Here is a 20,610-nt window from a genome sequence, read left to right as displayed (position 1 = left end):
CACATGCATTGATTCCTATGAATTGAGGAACATTTTATATTTTGTGGAACTGGGGATGCTTGTTAATCAAGCAGCGGCTTCCTCTTTTCTTATTTTTTTGCCTTCAAACATAGTGAAATCAGTGTGAATTATGATTGATTTCTTGTTTCAATCCAATGTGCATATTGGCATGGCATGTGACAAACTTGTTGTGTGTGTACACGATTATTGTGCATGGTGACGTGAAAATGTTAATACTAAGGCACTGTTTGTTTGCGTTAATTTTCAACGTTTAATGCTAAAAAAATATTCAACACTTTTTGTCAAATTAACGTGTTTATTTACTTCATATTTTTAACGTTTATAACTGAAAATAAGTGCAAAAAATTCAGTACCATTTTGATGCTTAATTTTTGCGTTGAAATGGTAAGCACTTCTCTTTTTCGGCACAGACAAGTATGCCTTTATACTTAAAAGGATATTACCTCTTATATCCCATGAATAATTATATAAGTACCCTACAAATTAATAAATCCACACTATAGCTTAATTATTTTGTCTTATATGAGTTAAAAGTTTCGGAATGAATTGATTTTTAGTGAGGATGATCTCTACAATGAGAAGACTATTCTCACCAAAAATCAACCCATCCTAAAACTTCTAACCCCATCAAAAGAAGTTCAAGAATTGTAAATAGTCCATTTTTTTTTTTTGAAAACCAGTTTTGATGTGGTTAGAAGTTTTGGAATGGACTGATTTTTTATGAGGATGATCTTTAGACCATATAATATAGATCACCTCATCAAAAGTTGGCTCATTCCAAAAACTTTAACCCATATAAGATTTAAAAAAAAATTGACTATGGTGTGAGTTGCCCTTATTAATAAGTGGAGTGCTTTTATAATTACACATCCTTCATTTCCAACAAAAATTATTCATCCAAAATTAAGTTCTTTTATCTTTGGAATAAAATGATGGGACGCTTCAACTATTATTACAAGAGAGAGAAGATTGTGCGTGTTATATGAACATCTTTTATAACAATGTTAATTTCAAATTTTGGTGATTTGTATGACATTATTGTTTTTAATTTGAAATTTGTGAAATTTTAAAAATAAAAATTATTATTTAGAAATTGAAAATTTGAATATTACTTATTATTTAAAAATGAATTGTATTTTAATTTTATAAGAAATAATATATTTTATTGTGTTTGATAAGAAATAGACATTTGAAATATATAATATGATTGTAAGGGTAAAAAATATAATTTATCAATTTCAACAATATATATTAAAAATAATTCTACAAATTTGGTACTTAATTTTAATGAATTCAATACTATTTTGACATCAAAACAAATAACTTTTTTAACACTTAAATTTAAAACTTATTTTTTTTTAAGTTTAACAAAGAGCACCTAAGATTAGATATATAAGAACCTCAGTGTCATGCCATATGATTAATTTGGATCGACCAATGGCCTTAAGATAATTAGTTTTATTTTTATTAATATATGTTATCCATAGAGAATATAAAGTTGACCTCTTTTTCTTTCTTCAATAATTAGCGTAGTAATTGGCCTTTCAAAGGAATGCCACCACAATTGCCTCCTTGTACGTACGTTGTAAATCGAGGAGGTATCGATTGGTTGGATAGATCCACTTACGATACTTCCACTTCTTAGCCTCCTAATAAAACATATTTCTTCAAGTCTCCATGCTACATTGAAGCACATATTTGTTTTCTTCCCTGTATCACATAACAGCTACCGTACAGCTACCAGGGACATAAAAAAGAGACCATTATTCTTATTCAAGTACGGCAACACTAAATTCACGACTTTCAAAGGACATGGAAGTAAAGGACGGCCGTGCCGTCCCATCCCGTCCCCTCAATAAACAATAATATATATTATATAAAATAACAAAGAATACATTGTTCTGCCCGGTAAAACTTCTCCCTTTCTAATAACCATCATGTCAAGAACCCTCTTTTCCAAACCCAAGTAAATAATATAAAATACAAGAAGAAGAGAGCTCGCCCTCCCTACTCTGCACAAATCAATTCACTCTCTGTTTAAACCAACCCTCAACAGCTATGATTCATAATGCCCACGGGGGACCTCTTCATGCCATTTTTTCTGGAGACCCCAAACATGCTGGCGCTGGACTTTCTTTAAATGGTTATCTATCCGAACTTCGATTCACTTCCCTTCCCTTGCTCCTGAAGGATGATAGTGAAAAGAATGACCTAGGGGCTGTAAATTCCAGGAAAAAAAAAAAAAGAGAGAGTAAAAAAGTCATTCACATGAATTGGTAAAAATAATACCAACCTAGCCACCCAAATGCAGGTTGGGTCATTTTTCCTCAATATTCCTTTTGTCCTTCCAAATTTAGTTATTAGTCATACGGTTAAAAGTGTCCAATAAGAGATTGTGTGGTAAGAATTTATGCATTTTTCATAACTCCTTTTACCCGCATCAGATCAGAGATGAAAGAAGCCAACTACCATTCCTGCACAACAGGCTGGAACGAGGAGTCTAGAATTTAATATGACCAGATGATTCAAACTATCCAATCAATTGCACTCGTTTGGCAGAGGAATATGTTACAATCATATCAAATTATGTTAAATTTCAGCCTCCTTGTTGCATCCAATACCGCCCAAAACACCTTAAGGCAGTTTGTTGAGCTATTTCAATTAAAATATAATAGTTCTTTCTCGTTTTAATAATTGTGTTCAAAAGATAATACTTAATAGTATAAAAAGAAACGAAGATGAAGCATATGCTACCTTTAAGAGAACTTCCTGTCCCTGATAAATGATCCTCTCTCAGCTTAAAGTTCTCCGGTGCTGCTGGGATTGAGCTACGTAAGGCTTGAACTGCAGGGAAATAATAAAAATCCCTGTTACCAATTTGACAATCCAGGGGCACTTATAAATGTCTAATATGTGCTCCTGTTAATCTTAAGTATAATAATCTCAAAAAGAGAAAAAAAGCAAAGAAAAGTGAGTCACATTTCTCCTTTCTCAAGTCAACTCATGATTGCAGACAACTTTGGACAGTCACGTACGATGCTCATCATTTTTTTGATAATTGTAAAGATTGCATTAATAGAGAAGAAAAAGAAGAGAAGGTTGAGGTAGCCCTCATACAAGGGAAAGAAAAGAAAACAACCAAAAAGTTAAAATAAAAACAGCAACACAACAGAAACCAAGTGTTACAAATAGTATCCTATCTAAGAGCCACCACTATACATTTGTTCACAGACATGCGGTTCAACTATGGTCCTTGCCCATTTCCTGAAACATACACGCTACAAAATCCTTTTCCAGAACTTTTTTTGATAATTAAAGAAATTTGTTGAATAAAAAGGTGGGACAAATAGGCCTCCAATACAAGCATAACAAACACAATAATTAGCTCTTCGCCTTACATTTTTTTTTTGATAAATAAAATTTTTATTGATGAAGAACAGTAGAAGAGGAGGCTGAGATAGCCCCCAAGCAACAAGAGAAGAAAAAACAAGTAAAAAACAACCACTGCAAGGGCTACAAGTCACAAACAGAATCCCAATTAAATACAAAATCTTGAAAGCACACTCCCTCTTCGCCTTACATATTGAATCTCATCTAAACAGAAAATCCTAAAAAAAACACCTTTATAAACTCTTCAAACACCTTGCACCAGAAAAACAAAAACGCAAGAATGCTAGCATTTGCCCGAAATGTTAAAACCATAAAAATCCTAAACCCAACTTAAACCCTAAATCATGAGCCACAGCAAACCTTTTTTTTTTTCTGTTGATAAGTAAAGCCACAGCAAACCTCATATTGTCAGATATATTTCAGAATCTCTTGGGAGAGATCCTATTGATAAGTGTGTTTATAATAAACAGTTCCATTTGTTGATTTCACCTTCCCAAGTTCCCTTTACTTACATGATCTATCAGAGCAAACCATTGTTACTCACCATACAACAACCAAAAGGTAACCAGACCCATGAAAGAAAGAAAAAAATGGTGGGGTATGAAGGTTACTGAATTTGATTCAAGAACTTTCAATCAACTAAGTAGAGAGGGAGAAAAAAGGGTTTGAATAGATGCAGTCCAATTAAAAAAAAAACTGTGCATTTAGAACCCAATAGCAGGAAGCTTCTACCTAACATGTCATTTCCACTCCCATTTCCTATCATAAAATTGAGTGATGCTCTGGTAACTAAGATTTAGGATACTTAATTTGATCTAAGCAACCATGCAGTCAACCAGATTTTCCATCAAAGTGAAAAGTGAAGTAACAAATTAATAAGGAAACAAACAGGATACCTTGTTCATTGAACAACTCCCCATTGTTGAAGACATCATAAGAAGAATGACCTTGTGAGAACCCCATCCTTGATTTTCGCAGATCTTCTGATGAACGATTTGCCAGATCCCGGCCATCTTCCATATCATCATCCCCTTCAGAAGTTGTTGCAGAGATCCAGTCTACCAGACCCTCCGTCCCTCGACTTTTCCTTCCAAACTTCAATAACCGCTTAAACCCTTTTGTCACATCCTTGCGGGATTGCTGCTGAGATGTATTAGACACAAGAAATGGTTTCTGAGCACTACCCCATTTCTTCCGCATCCGAGCTGTATCAGCATCCATTTTCGAAAGAGATTGGACATTCCAAGATGCAGGGCTCCCCATTGGAGAATACACAGAGGCATCAACATCTGATGTCTCACGTATGTACGAAAATGTATTTTGCATACGCCAGTTCCACGATGCAGGGCTTTCACATGGTGAATCCTGCACACGCCCTTCAACAGAGTGGAATGTGGAAGGCACCGTGGAAGCTTCAGCTACCAAGTCAGAGTCCTCCTGAGAATGTGAAATCAGAATCTCACTATTTTCAGACCCAGGATTGCCAGACTTTTCAGATTCCTGGCTAAGTCTTGATTTCTCATTATCTGATTGAGCAGGAAAATTTACAGCCTTAAACACTTCCTCATCCATCACTGTTTCAATTTCTCCCATTTCCTCCTCATTGATTATGTCCCCAGAATCAACCGGTTGGTCGGCCAAGTCATTGGACTCTTCAGTTTTCGAGTTCTCAGATGCCACTGAAGCTTTCAGCTTAGCAATACCAACTCCAACACCAGCACCAGGACCAATACCATTACCTTTCCTGAGGAAGGGTTTCGATTCATTGATTTTCGGAATTTTTCTGTAGGGGCTCTTCTCTGTTTGCTCTCTACTGAATCTTAGTGGTGTCAAAATGACACCATCCGAGTTGAGAGGTGATGAGTCCTTCAACTCAGCAGGACTTGCAGAGCTCTTTCTCATGGAGGGAGATGGCCGTTGATTTTCTTCATTGACAAAGGGTATCTCATCATTGGTACTCTTGCTGTTGTTGCGGGTATAATTCCGAGATTGCAAGCGGGTTGTCTTGTTGCTTCCCGAGGGTTTTGCATTTTCCTTCCTGAACTCAGAAAAGCTGGGTATTGACTGTCCAAGCGGATTTTCTGGTTGGGTCCGTCGCCTTCCAGAACCAGATATGGAAGCTTTGATAGATGACCGTGGAATCGGAGCTGCTGAGATTCGAGGGAGGGAGGAGGCAGTGAAGCTTCTATTCGGTGTAAGCTTATTTGATTGGGAGATTCTGGAAGAACCATCCCCCAAAAATGTCTCACTGAAGGATCTGTCTTGTCCGTATTGAGAATGTTCTTGAAATTCAGATACATCTTCATCATCTCCACTCTGGAACTCTATTGGCTTCTGCCAAAAAAGCAAACCTTAGGAGGGTTAGATACAAAGAATGGTTGGAGAGACAAATATCCGATGCCAGGTTTCAAGTGAAAATAAAACGAAAATGAAGGATACCTGCTCTCTGTTCTTCATAGCTGAACGGATATGGAACGATCTGAACTTTTCTGTACGTTCACGAGCTTGAAGAATCAGGTTCCGTCTGCCTGTTGACACTGCAAACTTGACCTTCATCTCAGCTCTACTACGTTCAAGGATCTCATGCATGGCCTTCATCTTGGCTTCATTCTGAGCTCTTTTCGAACCCCATTCTTCCCTCATCTTTGCATCTCGTTTCTGCATATACCTCTCATAGAGTTTTCCTCTGGAACTCTCGAAAAAATCAAGCTCCATGATATTCTTCGGAGTGTTACCATAGTCCCGATTATCTACTATCTTCATCGGTGAATTAAAATCGAATTCTGCCACATTACTATAACTCCCAAATGGTTCCCCGACAGAATTTTTCTCAGGAAATTGAACAGGAGCAACCTGGGTTGGTTTTCTATGTACAGAACTTGCAATCTGGTCCATGTGCACATCAACCAGTTTGCTTCTCTGTGAGGAAGCCGACTGATCTCCAGGAACCCGAAGCTTGTGTTCGGCAAAAAGCTTCTCCAGCTCATTTGCTTTCAATTGCAGCTCATCATTGAGTTCCTGATTTCCTTTTGATTGCCTTAGTTTCTGAACTTGCTCAATTGTAGCAGAACTCTGTCTCTGCGACTTCATTCCCTCGAGACTAGACTCTTCCACTTTAGATGAGAAATCTGAGTCTTTCTTTGCTGATTCCTTCAGTTCTCCTGGGAAACTCTTCCCATGAGACCGAGGAGCCGACAGATCACCTTCAAAAGCTCTTTTATGAGATTGAGAGGTTGCAGTATCCTTTGTTCCAGTGGATGCTTTGGAATGATGAATATGTGAACCCAATTGGTCTTTGGAACTAAATCCAATCTCTAATGTAGTGTTATTGGATAGGGGTTGTTCTCTCATCCCAACATTCTCCACTCTGCTAGGAGGAGCTCCAAATTGGGTCTTAAAAGCATCACGGTCTTGGCTAGAACCAGCTCTAAACTGCGTCAAAGAAGCAACTTGATAATTAACTCCAGTTCGATCTTCTCCCACCCGACTATCTCTAAACAGTATCTGAGATGATGCTGATTGATCTTTCAATTCAACCCGCTGGTTTGCACCATCGGTGAAAGAAGTGAATTGGGACGGAGAAGCTGATTGATACTTGGGATTAAGATCCTCAGCTCTAGCAGCAGCAGAATATCTCGATTGGATCTCTGAAGATACTTTATCTTTCAGCCCAATATTTTCAGCTTCCCTAGAAAGATTCTTTAATTGAGATTTAGAAAAAACAAGTTGATCTTTAGACCCAATAACCTCTGACGACCTCCCAAAAATTGCTATAGAATGGTTGTCAGATTCTGTTCTGTCCTCCTTGGATGCAAGTACAACAACCTCTTCTCCAATCTGGGTCTGAGTCAATCCAGAATCCTCGACTCTGCCCAGAAGATCCGTGACAGATTGGGTCTGAGAAGAAGAGCTCGAGGTAGCTGCTTCAGTTTGATTGCTGGAGTGGACGATCATGTCGCTGCTGGTGCCACTCCATCTTCTAAAGATAGGTTTTTCGGCAGCTTGGGCAGAGGAGCCTACATCAGAGGACAGCCTCCTAAGCTCCACAGACTTCCTAACCACGATTTTCTTCTCACCAGAACCAGATTGCTCCTTCTGCTTGTTTTCGAACAGGTTGATTCGGTCCTGCACACTCAGACGCCTAGAGGGCTGACTTGTCCAAGGCGACTCGGTCACAGTCTCCTTTTCCTTTTCATTTTCATTTTCAACGCTTTCATCGCACTCGTTCCTCTCAGGGTTCGATTCCCTTACGGAACTTGGTATTGGGAGGCTGTTGCTGTTGCTGTTGGAAGGCTTGGGTTCTTGACACGTGGAGCATTTGGACTGGTGGTGCTCGAGGTGCCCGGTTTCGTCTTGTTGTTGATGGTGGTGGGACCCTTTAGATCTGATGTTGGGGTTGGGGAAATGATAATGGTCGTCGATGGACATATCCGACGACCCAGTAGAGGATCTGATTTTGCTTCCGGCGTTCCATGGATTAATAATCAGGTTGGGTCGTCTCTGACTGAAAGAAGTGAACTTTCTGCAAGCTTCGCTGCAGAAACATGAACACAAAACACTGTAATTTTCTTCTGTGGGACCACCTTCACTACACTATCATACTACTACTACAACTCATCAAGATTTTCTTTCTTCTCTCAAAACGAGCGGGCCACTCATATTGAAAGTAGAAAGTAAAACAAAAAATTAGCTCAGTTACATTTAGCCAACTAAGCATCTCTACACGTGGCAGTCATGATTTAATAGTTAGCTGCCATCTGTCATCTGTGAGAAAGATTCATAATTAATTCATTTGTTTTTTTCTTAGGGATCCATCCGATCAAAATTGATTTCAAAAAGTAAAAAACAGACATCTTTTAGAGATGTAGGGCCTGGATTCGACATATTCTCCCACTAAAAGAAAAGCAATTTGAGTTCTGGGGGTGAATCTACACTCTACAAGGATACTTTTGCCATTTTCTTCCAAAATGTCATATTAATTTAAATTTTAGTACTGAGAAGGGGGCCCTCCCCCTACTGTTAATAATTGTCTCATGTGTACATAATTTGTTTTGTCTTTCCACGTGATCAGTCAGCGGGACCAGGCAACGTTTCACCAGACTACCTACCAATGGGAAAATTGGTGTCCGTGAACCTTGGTTCATGGGTTTAAGAATCCAAAGATCCGCTACTCTATTAAAATATATGGGAGCCCTTTGGCTGCCACCAAGTTTTATCCTATTTAACAATTTCTAACCCCATCAAAAATGATTTACAAGAACGGCCGATCCACAATTCTTCAACTCATAAACATAAGTTTAGAAATTTAGAAATAGGCTGATTTTTTATGAGAATGATCTCTTTATCATAAATATATCTTCACAAAAAATAAGTCCATTCTAAAACTTCTAACATATGTAGGACAAAAATATGTTAAGCCAAATAATAACGGAGACCCATATATATAAACACAAAACTAACACATTTGTCCTATGTATCTTAAAAGTTTCGGATTGATCTGATTTTTTGTGAGGATGATCTTTATGACAAGAAGATTATCCTCACAAAAAAATCAGTTGAATCTGAAAATTTCAAGTCCATAAAAAATAGTTTAGAATGGTGAACCATTGATTTTTTACCGAAAATTTGTAAATCACTTTTTGATGAACTTAAAATTTTCAGATTCAACTGATTTTTTATTAAGATGATCTCCTCACCATAGAAGAGATCACCCTCACAAAAAAATAAGCTTAGTTTGAAACTTTTAAGCCATGTAAGACAAATGTGTTGGCTCCCCAACCTAACCCTATATATATTGAGAGAGCTTCCATTGGCACCCCAACTTTTACTTATTCTCTCATCCATTCACTTATTTTCTCCATATTTTTAATTGAGGTGTAATAAGTAAAAGTTGGGGTGCCAATAGTAGCTCTTACTTGCTAACCGTTGTCCTTTACCCATCTAGAAGAGGAAAAGTTAAAAAAAAAAAAAAAAAAAAAAAATCACTTCATCACTTCATCACATTCCACAACATGATGCCAGGGAAATATGTTATTTTTAATGAGTTAAAAACTTTGCTAGAAAACTCAATTCTCAATTCCCAAACAGCCTAGGATTGCACACAAAGCTTCATTAGTGGCATTGCTAATCTTTATTACTAATAAAAGTTTTATAAATAATAGAACGTTATTAATTAAAAATAAAGTCGTGCTGGAGTAAAAATAAAATTGACATCATTTGGGACATTGGTATGCACAGAACTACAGATGCTTCTCACTCGTATCTCAATGAAAAGCATATGATTCTATAGACACATCCACGTTAATAATGTCCCAAACGATGTTAATTTTAATGTTACTTCAGGATTTTCCTTAAAAATAATAGATAACTACTAAAAACTAACATGTCAGTAACGGGGGACTAACAAAAAATGATGAGACATATGATCCCAATAGTTTAAACGTGAAATCCAACAATCAAGATTTACACGTATACACATCCCTATGATAAGAATTTCGTGTTTTAAGGGCCATGATCATGTATTATTTCAATGAGTCACCTAATCCCTGACCCAAGACTAAATAGTTATGTAAACAAATATGCTATTTTTTTAAACATCATATTGGATAATTATTTATTAATAACTAAAAATAATAGAAGATTATAAAATTTTAAAAGCATGAATAAATTTTAGCAATGAATATCATTAAAAAAAGACGTCATCAAAGGAACTCCCAAATGGATAATTTAGACAACTATATAAGTAATTATCAAAAAATAAATGCTATTTTTGGTATTTAATTGTACTGAAAAGAAGAAGTGTTCTTATCTAGAACATTATTTAGTGATAGTAAAAGTACGTTCCATCCTTCAAATGTATAATTTAGACAACCATATAAGTAATTACACACACACACAAAAAAAAAAAAAAAAAGGCATATAGAGAAGAAAACAGGAGGTTAGGACAAATTAGGAAAGAACCTTCCCTAATATAATAAAGAATAACATAGCATGCATGACCATTGATTAGTGACTCTAGGGTTATAATGGTATATTACCCATGCTATAAAATCCAAACAGAATGGCCTACAAATGACATACGTAGACCCCGACAATCATCCAATACAATGGAATAAACTGACCTCATCCAATTATATTGATTTGATTTCGGATATAGATATTGTTGTTGTGTTTTTTTTTTTCCAATCGTAATGATTTTGGATACAAATATTGCATTTTTTTTTCATTGTAGATGTAAATGTAAAGGCAGAAGTCACTAATTGCAGTTCTGTGGTATTAGACTTTACCACCTCACCAAGGTAGCCCCTCTTCTTGGAGGTAAATATTTTAGATCGGACCAAACCCCAATGCATTTAGATGCTTATGCTTATATACAACTCTATTTGTCTGGTCATGAGAAATAATGTTACACTGCAAGTCGGAAGCATTTAATATGTAAGAAGGCCGAGAATAAAATAGATGGGTAAAGTAAGAAAAAGACAAAAGACGATAATACTTGGTGAAAATATGATTCAAGGTCAGGGTCTATCATTTAGTCAAGGTCAGTACCCTCAAAAATCTCCTTCGTTTGGTTGGCTTCCCTTGGAAGGATTCTTATGATGGATAACTTGATTGCTCGGGGTTGGATCACTCCCAACCGTTGCCCCCTTTGCTTGATGGAAGGGGAGTCGGTTGATCATATTTTTATTCATTGCTCTTTCTCCTATAAAATTTGGTCAAATTTCCTTGGTTTATTCAGTATTAATTAGGTCCTTCCTAGTAAGTTTTCTTCTTTGCTGGACGAGTGGTCCAGTAATGTTTTTCACATCAGAAAACGCTACCTGTGGGTTATGGTTCCATCGGCGATTGCTTGGGGGATTTGGAACGAGAGAAATAACAAGGTGTTCAATGACAAGATCAGAAGCTCTCATGCAGCTTTTTTAGAGATCTTGGGCTACTTATACCTATGGTCTAAGCTAAATATAGAGTTCCCGAGAATTTCTTTTGATGATTTTGTTTTTAGATGGGACTCTTTTTGTAACTAGTGTTGTTGTTTGTTTATTTTCCTTGTTGTTCTTTGTGAGGCTTTCTCGGCCTCCTTGTTTTCATTTTTCCTCTTTGCAATATATTATACTTGTCAAAATATATATATATATATATATATATATATATATATCTATATATATATATATGATTCAAGATAGAGTTTAGATGACGAAATATGCTGCCACCTCCCATATATATATATATATATATATATGATTCAAGATAGAGTTTAGATGACGAAATATGCTGCCACCTCCCATAATTGGGCATACTAACATAACGACTGCAGGCCAAGAAAAGCACGTGGAGAGAAACCTAAATAGGGACAACCAATCCTTGCCTTATAGAGATCAGGTAGTGATAGATTGTGTAGCAATTTGAGTAAGACTACTGTCTTACCAGGAGAAAAGAGAAGTCCAGTTTGGATTGCCTTTTTTGCACCAAAATAATAAAATATTTAGCTCAACAGCTCCTAAAAATATATTTCATGCAGCCTATATGATGAAAAGATAGAACCCAAAGAACAACAAATTATTCATCTTCATTGATTAGCTAACAAAGGTGTAGAAGATCTACCTCTGCACCTATGAAAAAATATAGATAAATAAATGGTCTGAAACATGCAATGCATACATTTTTCTTTTCTTTTTGGTTAGATATGCAATGCATGATGAATTCACCTTGCATCCCTATTCCATCTTCGCTCTCTAGACAAGTGGCAATGAGGTTCTAACGCACCCTTTTTAGTGCCAGTAAATATACCCCATTATAGAAGAGTGGTTCCCACCCTCAGGAAAGTCTTATAATTAACTCTTAAAATACCAACACGATTAATCATCACAGCCATTGATAAATCCATCCAGAAAAGAAGACAATGGCCCAGAGAAAGCCAAATGATTCCAGAAGTTTGTCATCACCTGACTCTAACTATTTTGGATCTGTGTATCTTGTGATATGAACCTAAGATTTTGGATGCTGAGTCCTGAACCCTTCTTTGTTCCACATCATCTCCCGATGTTGTGATAATAGATGAATGTGTCCTGTTAAAACTACTTGGATTTTTTTACTCCATATCATCAGTAACAACAGGTGCATAATTTAAAGATGTACCCCTTTCAAATTCTTTTCTCCTAGAAAAATGCCAAATTTCCAGACTAGGCATGGATGTTGATTGGTTCAGCTATTGTGTCACTATCTGATGAATGTTGGATGGCTCCATGTAGTTGCACCCTCCAGATTCTTGCTCAAATGAATCACTATTTTTTCACATAAAATGTTTAATAGATTACATCTACTGACTTGTTTTCCTAAGAGGCTTAGTTATAGTTTGCTCGAAAAGCAGATAATCCACTACCCTAGTTATGAATTGGATGTAGCCTGATACATCTTCCAATTTTGATGAGTAAAAACCAAAGGATTTTTTCAGGTAGAGCTCGCATACCTATGTGGTATGAACCAGATGTGATCACAGGTTATAAGTTCAAGTTATTCGATTGAGGATGGCTGAAGAAAAGTTCAGTGAGAGTCTTACACAAAGTTTAAGTTTGTATAAAACCACATGATCCAGTCTCAAGGACCGTGCAGAAAACATTAAAGGGGGAAGGAGGCCACTTGCTGCAAAGCATCCTCTGTCCATTTCTTATGCACTTTGCAGCTAGCAGACCCAGTTTGCTCTACCAGCAAACTGTTAGTTTGTATAAGACTTGCATAAGGATTTTTCCCAGAGAAATGTAAATCAAGGGTTTTGAATATGAGCTTCTTATGAACTACTTACTTCAGGCGATTGGCACCAAATTGATCTGCAAAGATTTGGAGTTCTGAGACAGTGTTGGGGGTGAAACCAGCAGCTAAGGCTCGATCACAAGCTGAAGCCAGGTCTTGCCTAACTGCAAGAAGCCGCACATCAATAGCCTTAAGGAGCTCTTTCCTGAATAGTCAGTCAAATCGAATAGTAAATGACAATTAAAACACAGCAAGCCAAAAGCAAATAATCAAATTAAATAGCTCATACAATGACAGTGTTTGTTTACACTACAAAAGATGGAATTTTATAATTTTCCACAATTATAGTAGCTCCATGTTTCCTACATCAGATATAATCGGTTGGCCATGTCATCTATCCAATTACCCAATCAATGTCACATGAACCAAAAGTCACACCACATGGCCAGCCAAAAGCAAATAATCAAATTAAATAGATCATAAAAAGATAATATTTATTTAAATTACAAAGATGGAAATCCTAAAATTCCACAATTACAGTAATTCCACGTTTCCTACATCCGATATAACCAGTTAGTTGTGTCATCGATCGAATTATCCAACCAACGTCCTATGAACAAAAAGTCACACCACATTATCCCACAAATATCAGACCAATCAACCTTTTTGCCAAAAGATAACATGTTTTTTTTGTGTGTGGAGAAATGAACATTGTTTTGCTAGGATAACCTGACAAGAAGTTTCTAGTGTTTCTATGTCAATTGGTCTACATAAAAAAGTGTTAGTTTTTTCCAAGGCAAAAGCATTGTATGTCATTGCCAAGATAATTCAACAAAGTAATCATGATAACCCAACTGGAACAGTTTCCCCAAAACTCCAGAAAACCAACCCTGATATTCTCAAAAGACGTGTTCAGGTACAGAACAAATAAGTGAAGAACCCACTAGTGGCACTTAAAATTTTGAAAATGTACTAAATAAAGAACCGTGGTGGAAGTGAATCATAAGTTCCTAAAATCCTGAAAACAAAGATGAGTTATGACTGTACCCAGTTGAATATCAAGTTTCCAGATCTTTGGGTACTCTATGATTTTATGTGCAAAAAAGTCAGTGAAAAAATGTGAAGATTTTGAAGAATGGGTGACTCAGGTTTTATCAAGCTGTACATCCTGGCCTGAGCAGCTAAAGCCATGGATAGACAATAGAGAGCTTACTTTGCCATTTCCGCAGTGGCAACTGCTCCTGTTTCAACTCCACCTGGATCAAATTACAGAAATAAAACGATATCAGCCAGTAATCATGATAGCTAGAAAGTAAGAACCCATACATCACTCTGAATTTAGGCTTGAACCGAGTTCCCAATTAGGAAACCTAATGAAACTGATGATCAACAGGAAATACAGAATAAATATTCAAACCAAGGTTTAAATAGTGTTACAGAATAGTGAAACAATAACAATACAGAAATAAATAACAGTGGGCCCCACCACAGATAAAATTAAAATTGTTTTGAAAATTTTGTTCATAATGAAATTTGATTTTTGAATTTAGATATTAAAATTTCAACTTAAATAACAAAAATAGCAGCTGTGATTTTAGTTTGAAAACCATTCTCTTCTTTCAAAAAGCAAAAAAAACCATATTTTTAACACTGTTACATGATGCCATAATGTCTATTTATAAATAAAATAGAGGGTTATGACCATTAAGACGCTCCAATAACAGAGCACTTTTGCATTATGAAAATAGAAAGGATCCGCCTTTATTTGTCGAGGATTGTTGCTTTTGTTATTTGTTGGTGCTTTTTCGAAATAAAGGAATAACAAATTTTTTTAGGACAATGGAACAGTGGAATTTGTTACAGAGAAGACTAAAGAAATTATATCATTAGGCTGCCATTCTTAAAGATTCCAACTACATACCAATTTTACATTGAATTGGAGAACTATGATTAATATTTTTCTAGCTGATTTGTAAAGTCCTTTTTCTCAGCCTAATGAGCTCGTCCACTCATTGAGCCAATTCTTTTTAGGAGCTCATATGTGCTACAGTTTCTTCACAATAAAGGCACATATTCTCACTACCTATAAAAAGATGCTAGTCATGCGAGTTTGACTTATCCCCAAAACATACACAAGTAGAGCAAACTCAAACCAAACAACCAGACAACTTGGAGATGTGATTGTGGACCTTTATAAATTATATAAAATCCCATTCTGCCATGAAAAACTCTTTTACAGCTCCCCTTCCAAAAAAATTTTGAGATTCTAATCACATGCCTACAATCATGCCCCAAAAGAGATCAATCAAGAGAACAATTCAGCTCAACTGGTTTTGTACACAGGTGCTGATTATATTGCATAATGCAGATAATTCACTAGGTAGAAAAAAGGAGCAGAAAAGATTTTGAGTGCTTCAACGACCAAGATCACGATGGCATGTGCCAAACTATAATTTAACACCATTAAACTAGGCATGATGCAAAGCCATTACATCACTGTTAAAAAAAAGGGGGTTACAATTAGAAAGAGTTGCAAGAAAACTAGAAGATATAAGAGTAACTTTATATCTTGATAAGATCAATTTGCATTTAATAGCTCCTTAACTTAGGATGCTATTCAATTCCCTAAATCTTTTTCTTGGGGGAGATATTGTTAAATTTTTTTATTATTTATTATATAGGAAGAGAGATTCAGATATACAATGTTACCCAAAATACACTTTTCTTAGCCAATGAGTCGGTCATTACATCAGCACTTCCATAAATAACTAGATATACTATACATTAAAATTATCGCAAGTAGAAAATATGTGAATCCTCTTAGTGGGTCTTGGAATAAAATGTAACGTGTTAAACTGAAAATCATTTTAAGAAAACACCATAATTGCTTCTACAACTCAAAATACAAAAGATTGCAGGACTGAAAGATGTACAGAGTAGGGCATACTGAGTCGGTTTCATGAATATGACCAATTCAAAGTGATAAGAATAGATACATAATAACTACTGAAACAAAGGGGTGGATCAAACATACCTGATGAACTGGAAAGCTGGTCTCCCACTCCCTGAAGTAGAAGAAAATTCAATTTCAGTGAATGCCAAAGATGCTTTTGTTGCCTATTACACTTATTGCTATTTCAAAATTGAAGCAAAAAAAATGCAACAGAGGTTACTACCTGCAAATAAATTCTCTGGGCAGCTTCCAACTGAGACAACTCTGCATCAAATGTATTGACCAGCTCCAACACCTCAGGTGTAGTAACAAACCGAACAAATCTGAAACCAGAAGGGCCAAATTAAAATAGAAGACATGACCAAATCCACCCTGAGAAGAAATGACAAGAGCATTGCTTCAACATAATATAGAGTTGGGTTCAATAACTGACCTTTCAAGAGTTCCTTTGGTGAACCATGTCCCATCATTTTTACATTTATCAACGTCTAGCTTAATTGACTGAACTGCCTGAGCGATTTTCTCTTCTGCGAACTTCAAATTAGTCACAAATGGCTTTAGCAACCCTGAAGCAAGCTTCTCAATGTCTCCATTTCCTGAGACAAGCAATTCACATCTGCCAAAAAAAAGGTAAAATAATACCGAGAAATAGAAATGGAAATAAATCTGAAACCTAAAAACCCATTGACTAATCTTCTCACCGTGAGCGCTTTGGTGACACATTAAATATAGCATAATCAAGAGGAGTATCAGATTTCATTTTCCAATTATTTAGCAGCAATCTCTTCTCCCTGACCCAATCGGATTCTCAGTAGTTCATCAGAGTCTACAGCAATTACATCATTTAAAATCTCAGAGCACAAGGATATTTATAAAGCTCCAAAACTATAAAGTCAATTCTGCAAATTTTAAAAAATTAATTCCAGATAAATATCAAAATTTTAAAAATTTACAAATGAAGCAAGTGTCACAGATTGTCCATATATCTCCACAATTAACATTAAATTAATAAAAAGTAGGAAAATTGGTAGATCCCACGGAGGGCAGATGAAAATTCTGATTTTTCACCAAAAATGCTGATAAAATTTCTTGTTTTTATTTCAGAAATCACCAAGGTGTATACTGCACTGAGAGAACACAAGAAAACCCAAATTTTAGAACAAAATGCACCCACACACAAAAAAAAAAAAATAAATAAATAAATAATCCGAAGTTTTTTAAAACCAAGAAGATTCACATTAAAACCTCGTAGCTTATATAATCGAAAATGTGAGAGCTCTGAAATTCCTCCAACATAAAAGCACAGAATTCCAACCGTTCCCCAACAAAAGCAGCAGTGCAGAAGAATTTAATCAAAGTGATCAAGAACCTAGTCGTTTCCCGAAATCGTAAACGTCAGAAACTCAAATTCAAAAATCTGAACTCAAATGCACGAAAACCGCAACTATCGAAGCGGATTCGTTGCGGAAATGTGTGATTTCGAGGTTCGAAAGAAGGAATTTTTACAGAGAAATAAAATTGCAGGGATCGATTGCGACTTTTACCTAACCGAGGAGATCTGCAATTGCAGAAGGGATCTTCGATAGCGATTCTTCTCCCAATGAACATTTGTTCTTTCTTCTGTAATTGTTCTTCGTTTGCTGCTTTATTTCAATTTTCGTTCACTTGAAACCCTACCTTAGAATCATAGCTGTCGGTCGTTACGTTATTGCTTTTACTCAAATCTTTTCTCTTTCTCTCTCTCTCTCTCTAAGATACTTCTTTCTCTCTCTAAGATACAGTTGAGAAAGATTAGAGAAAAAGAGAGAGAGAGAGAGAGAGAGTCGGCGTGTATTGTAGTGCTTCAGACAGACAGACAAATTTATTATCTTTTTCATCAGAAGATCAACAACGGTATGACTCTTTGGCGCTGGTACGAAATTACCAAAAAGCACTTACATACATTGTAAATTGACCATGATACCCATTCTTCCTAATTCCGTTTCTGCAAGTCAACAAAACTACACGACACGTGTAGTAGGTAATATATGATTTACTGCACGACACGTGGAATAAAGAAAAGTGACCATTTGGGATTGCGAAAGACATACCAACCATTTTACAGCACCCACATTGCAATTGGTCAATGAAGTTGGTGAATTAATGATATGCGAGCCAATCATCCCAGTCTTGATGAACCCTAGATGTAGCTACACCAATACTTGTAACAATAACTGCTCTAAGTTAGCGGAATTTCTTGTCTGAGTAAGTTTCACGTAATAATTTCAATAATGCTTTAAGAGTTTTGATTTTCTAACGCTCACTCCGACACAAGCCTAAGAATTTGACTGATTCGAATTCAAATTTGGTGGATTTGATTTTATTAAATATATTCGAATTAAAATATGATTTGAATATGGATTCATGTTACTTGACCTGAGTTGGATCCGGCTCGGATATAATTTCTTTTTTATATCTGATAGATTTGTAAGATATCTTATTTTACAAATTATATTTTTATATTTTTTAAGTTATTTTTCATCAACTAACAATATTTGAATGTAGTGATCAAAGTCTCTTTTCAAAATAGAGAGATCTTGAATTCAAGTTATTATTTAATTGTATTTTAATAATTTTATTTGAAATAATACTATTTTGACATTATACGTCAAATCTAAATAAAAAATTATTTAGATATAGACAACACTCATATCCGACCCATTTGAAGCCCTACACACGCCCCTGATATGAGTTAGAATTGTACATCCCCATAAATAGGAAACATCTGTCTATGTGGCACGCTATATTGGAGAACATACACAACATTTATTGTAATGTAACAAGTCCTATCATTGATTCAGTATATATGTATATTTGATTTCATCTATCTCAAACCACACATATCACGTAAACAGGATAAATTTACATTTAAAAAATCCTTATAGATATAAATTTAAGGCCTACAATCTCACACATTTTTTTTTTTACCTCTAACCAATCTGAGTAAAATGTGAGAGCTCTTTTTTTTTGTTCACAATGCTCATAGACTCTTCAATGCTTGTCCAAGTCAAACATATAAGGGTAGTTTTATAATTAATAAGAGTATTTTTATAAATTAGAAATGTCATTCAATACATGTGAGTACATGTGATTGGTGGATCGTAGATTTCTGTGAGCTCTATAAGCAAAATTTTCTTTCGTAGGGAATGTTAGCAAAGGAAACGGCTAGCCCTTTGAGATTCTCCATCAAACAAATGATTGAGTTTGGAGGATACTTCTACAGATTCCTAAGAGTAATGAATCCCAAGTAAAACACCTACTACTCTCTAACTTAAGGTTTTATAAGGAAAAATTAGTGGAGCAATAAAAGTTCTTCATGCAAACGCACTACAGAATCCCCTTTTTCTTTCTCAATTGGTATCACTAATTATCTTTTCCAACACATATCAATGTCAAATCCAAGAGGACTTTAGTTTGGTGTGGTGGTCCAAGAAAGCTGGAGGCATTTAAAATTGTCTCTTGAAATTTTATTTCTCAACCATAAACAACTGCTCAAGTCAGAGTCTTAATTTAACAGAAAAATTGCTTCAACTCACATTCTTAATTTAATGGTTTTCTTTATTAAGTCCAGAAGTGAGAGATACCTAAATGTTGTTTATTTAGTAATTCTGAACTCTTTTATCTTTCTGTTCCAAGGTACTCTTGTCTTTCAAATAAATTCCAGACAAATTTGAATTGAAGGGTAACTAAAAGAGCAAATTATCAAAATTGTGAAGTAAAAGTACACTATTCATTTTTATTCTAAAAGCATACATTACCATTTTCAGAATTAAAATATTTTTAAAAACAGTAGAAAAGTTTTCCTATTCTATAAATTAATAAATATTTTTCATGTTTTAATTTCAATAAAACAATTTTAAAAAAAAACAGTAAACCATTTCTCCACTTTAACGAAAATATTGTAATTTCAAAATGGTAAATTATCGATTTTAGAATTAAAATGAACATTATACAATTTTGAAAAAAAATTAAGCAAACTAAAATCTCAATATTTAGTGCAAAATGACAGCTAGCATGTAAAACTTGAACTTTGGGATACACATAATATTGCACCACTAAGGAGAGGGGACCCATTAATCAATGGATGCCACATATATTTGTCTCACCATCAGCTGTTGGACACGTTTCACTAAGAAGAAGAAGGAGAAGAGTCTCACCTCTTCACAAAAGTGAAAAAGGGTAATAATTAGGAATTATGAGGATTTCCTTCACTTTCTCTCAAGACATGGTACTATGAAGATTAGTTTAGATTTTCAAAAGAGGAAACATTAGATTCATCTTATGAAGAACCAAGTTTTGTTTTAATGATCTAAGAGGCATTATTTGTTATTGATTACATTTATTATTGAGAAGATAAAAAGTGATTGTATTTATAAATCAAAAGAAGTTCAATTAAGAATTAAATCCCTCCCCCATGTTTGTCATAAGTACTTGTCCACCACTCCAAATATTGTCATGTG

At 35.4% G+C, this 20,610-nt stretch overlaps 1 protein-coding gene across 3 annotated transcripts; it reads right to left on the bottom strand.

Moving 5' to 3' along the window:
- Nucleotides 1-1,873: 1,873 nt before the first annotated feature.
- LOC147388400 (uncharacterized) lies at nucleotides 1,874-17,949 on the bottom strand. 3 transcript variants are annotated; one of them, XM_086419852.1, is made up of 11 exons: nucleotides 17,656-17,949; nucleotides 16,813-17,010; nucleotides 16,545-16,727; nucleotides 16,335-16,434; nucleotides 16,193-16,223; nucleotides 14,372-14,414; nucleotides 13,211-13,363; nucleotides 5,851-7,945; nucleotides 4,308-5,745; nucleotides 2,776-2,865; nucleotides 1,874-2,239 (listed from the first exon to the last, which is right to left on the bottom strand). In XM_086419852.1, exons 2-11 carry the CDS (start codon nucleotides 16,869-16,871, stop codon nucleotides 2,166-2,168), a joined length of 4,266 nt encoding a protein of 1,421 aa, XP_086275978.1. In that variant the 5' UTR covers nucleotides 16,872-17,010; nucleotides 17,656-17,949; the 3' UTR covers nucleotides 1,874-2,165. The 3 variants fall into 3 exon arrangements, with proteins under 3 accessions (XP_086275978.1, XP_086275979.1, XP_086275980.1); XM_086419853.1 differs by having other exon boundaries at nucleotides 16,813-16,937; XM_086419854.1 differs by having other exon boundaries at nucleotides 16,813-16,902.
- Nucleotides 17,950-20,610: the final 2,661 nt, after the last annotated feature.

Source organism: Akebia trifoliata, chromosome 12, assembly GCF_017979445.1.
Source record: "Akebia trifoliata isolate Shusen 1 chromosome 12, ASM1797944v1, whole genome shotgun sequence".
Classification (NCBI taxonomy): Eukaryota; Viridiplantae; Streptophyta; class Magnoliopsida; order Ranunculales; family Lardizabalaceae; genus Akebia; species Akebia trifoliata.
This window is presented reverse-complemented; position numbering and strand designations above follow the sequence as displayed.

Coding starts and splice junctions, on each gene's coding strand:
- LOC147388400 (XM_086419852.1), bottom strand. CDS start 16,871: ATGAAATCTGATACTCCTCTTGATTATGCTATATTTAATGTGTCACCA. Junction 14,415..16,192: donor CCAGCTTTCCAGTTCATCAG/GTATGTTTGATC, acceptor AATTTGATCCAG/GTGGAGTTGAAACAGGAGCA. Junction 5,746..5,850: donor CTATGAAGAACAGAGAGCAG/GTATCCTTCATT, acceptor CTTTTTTGGCAG/AAGCCAATAGAGTTCCAGAG.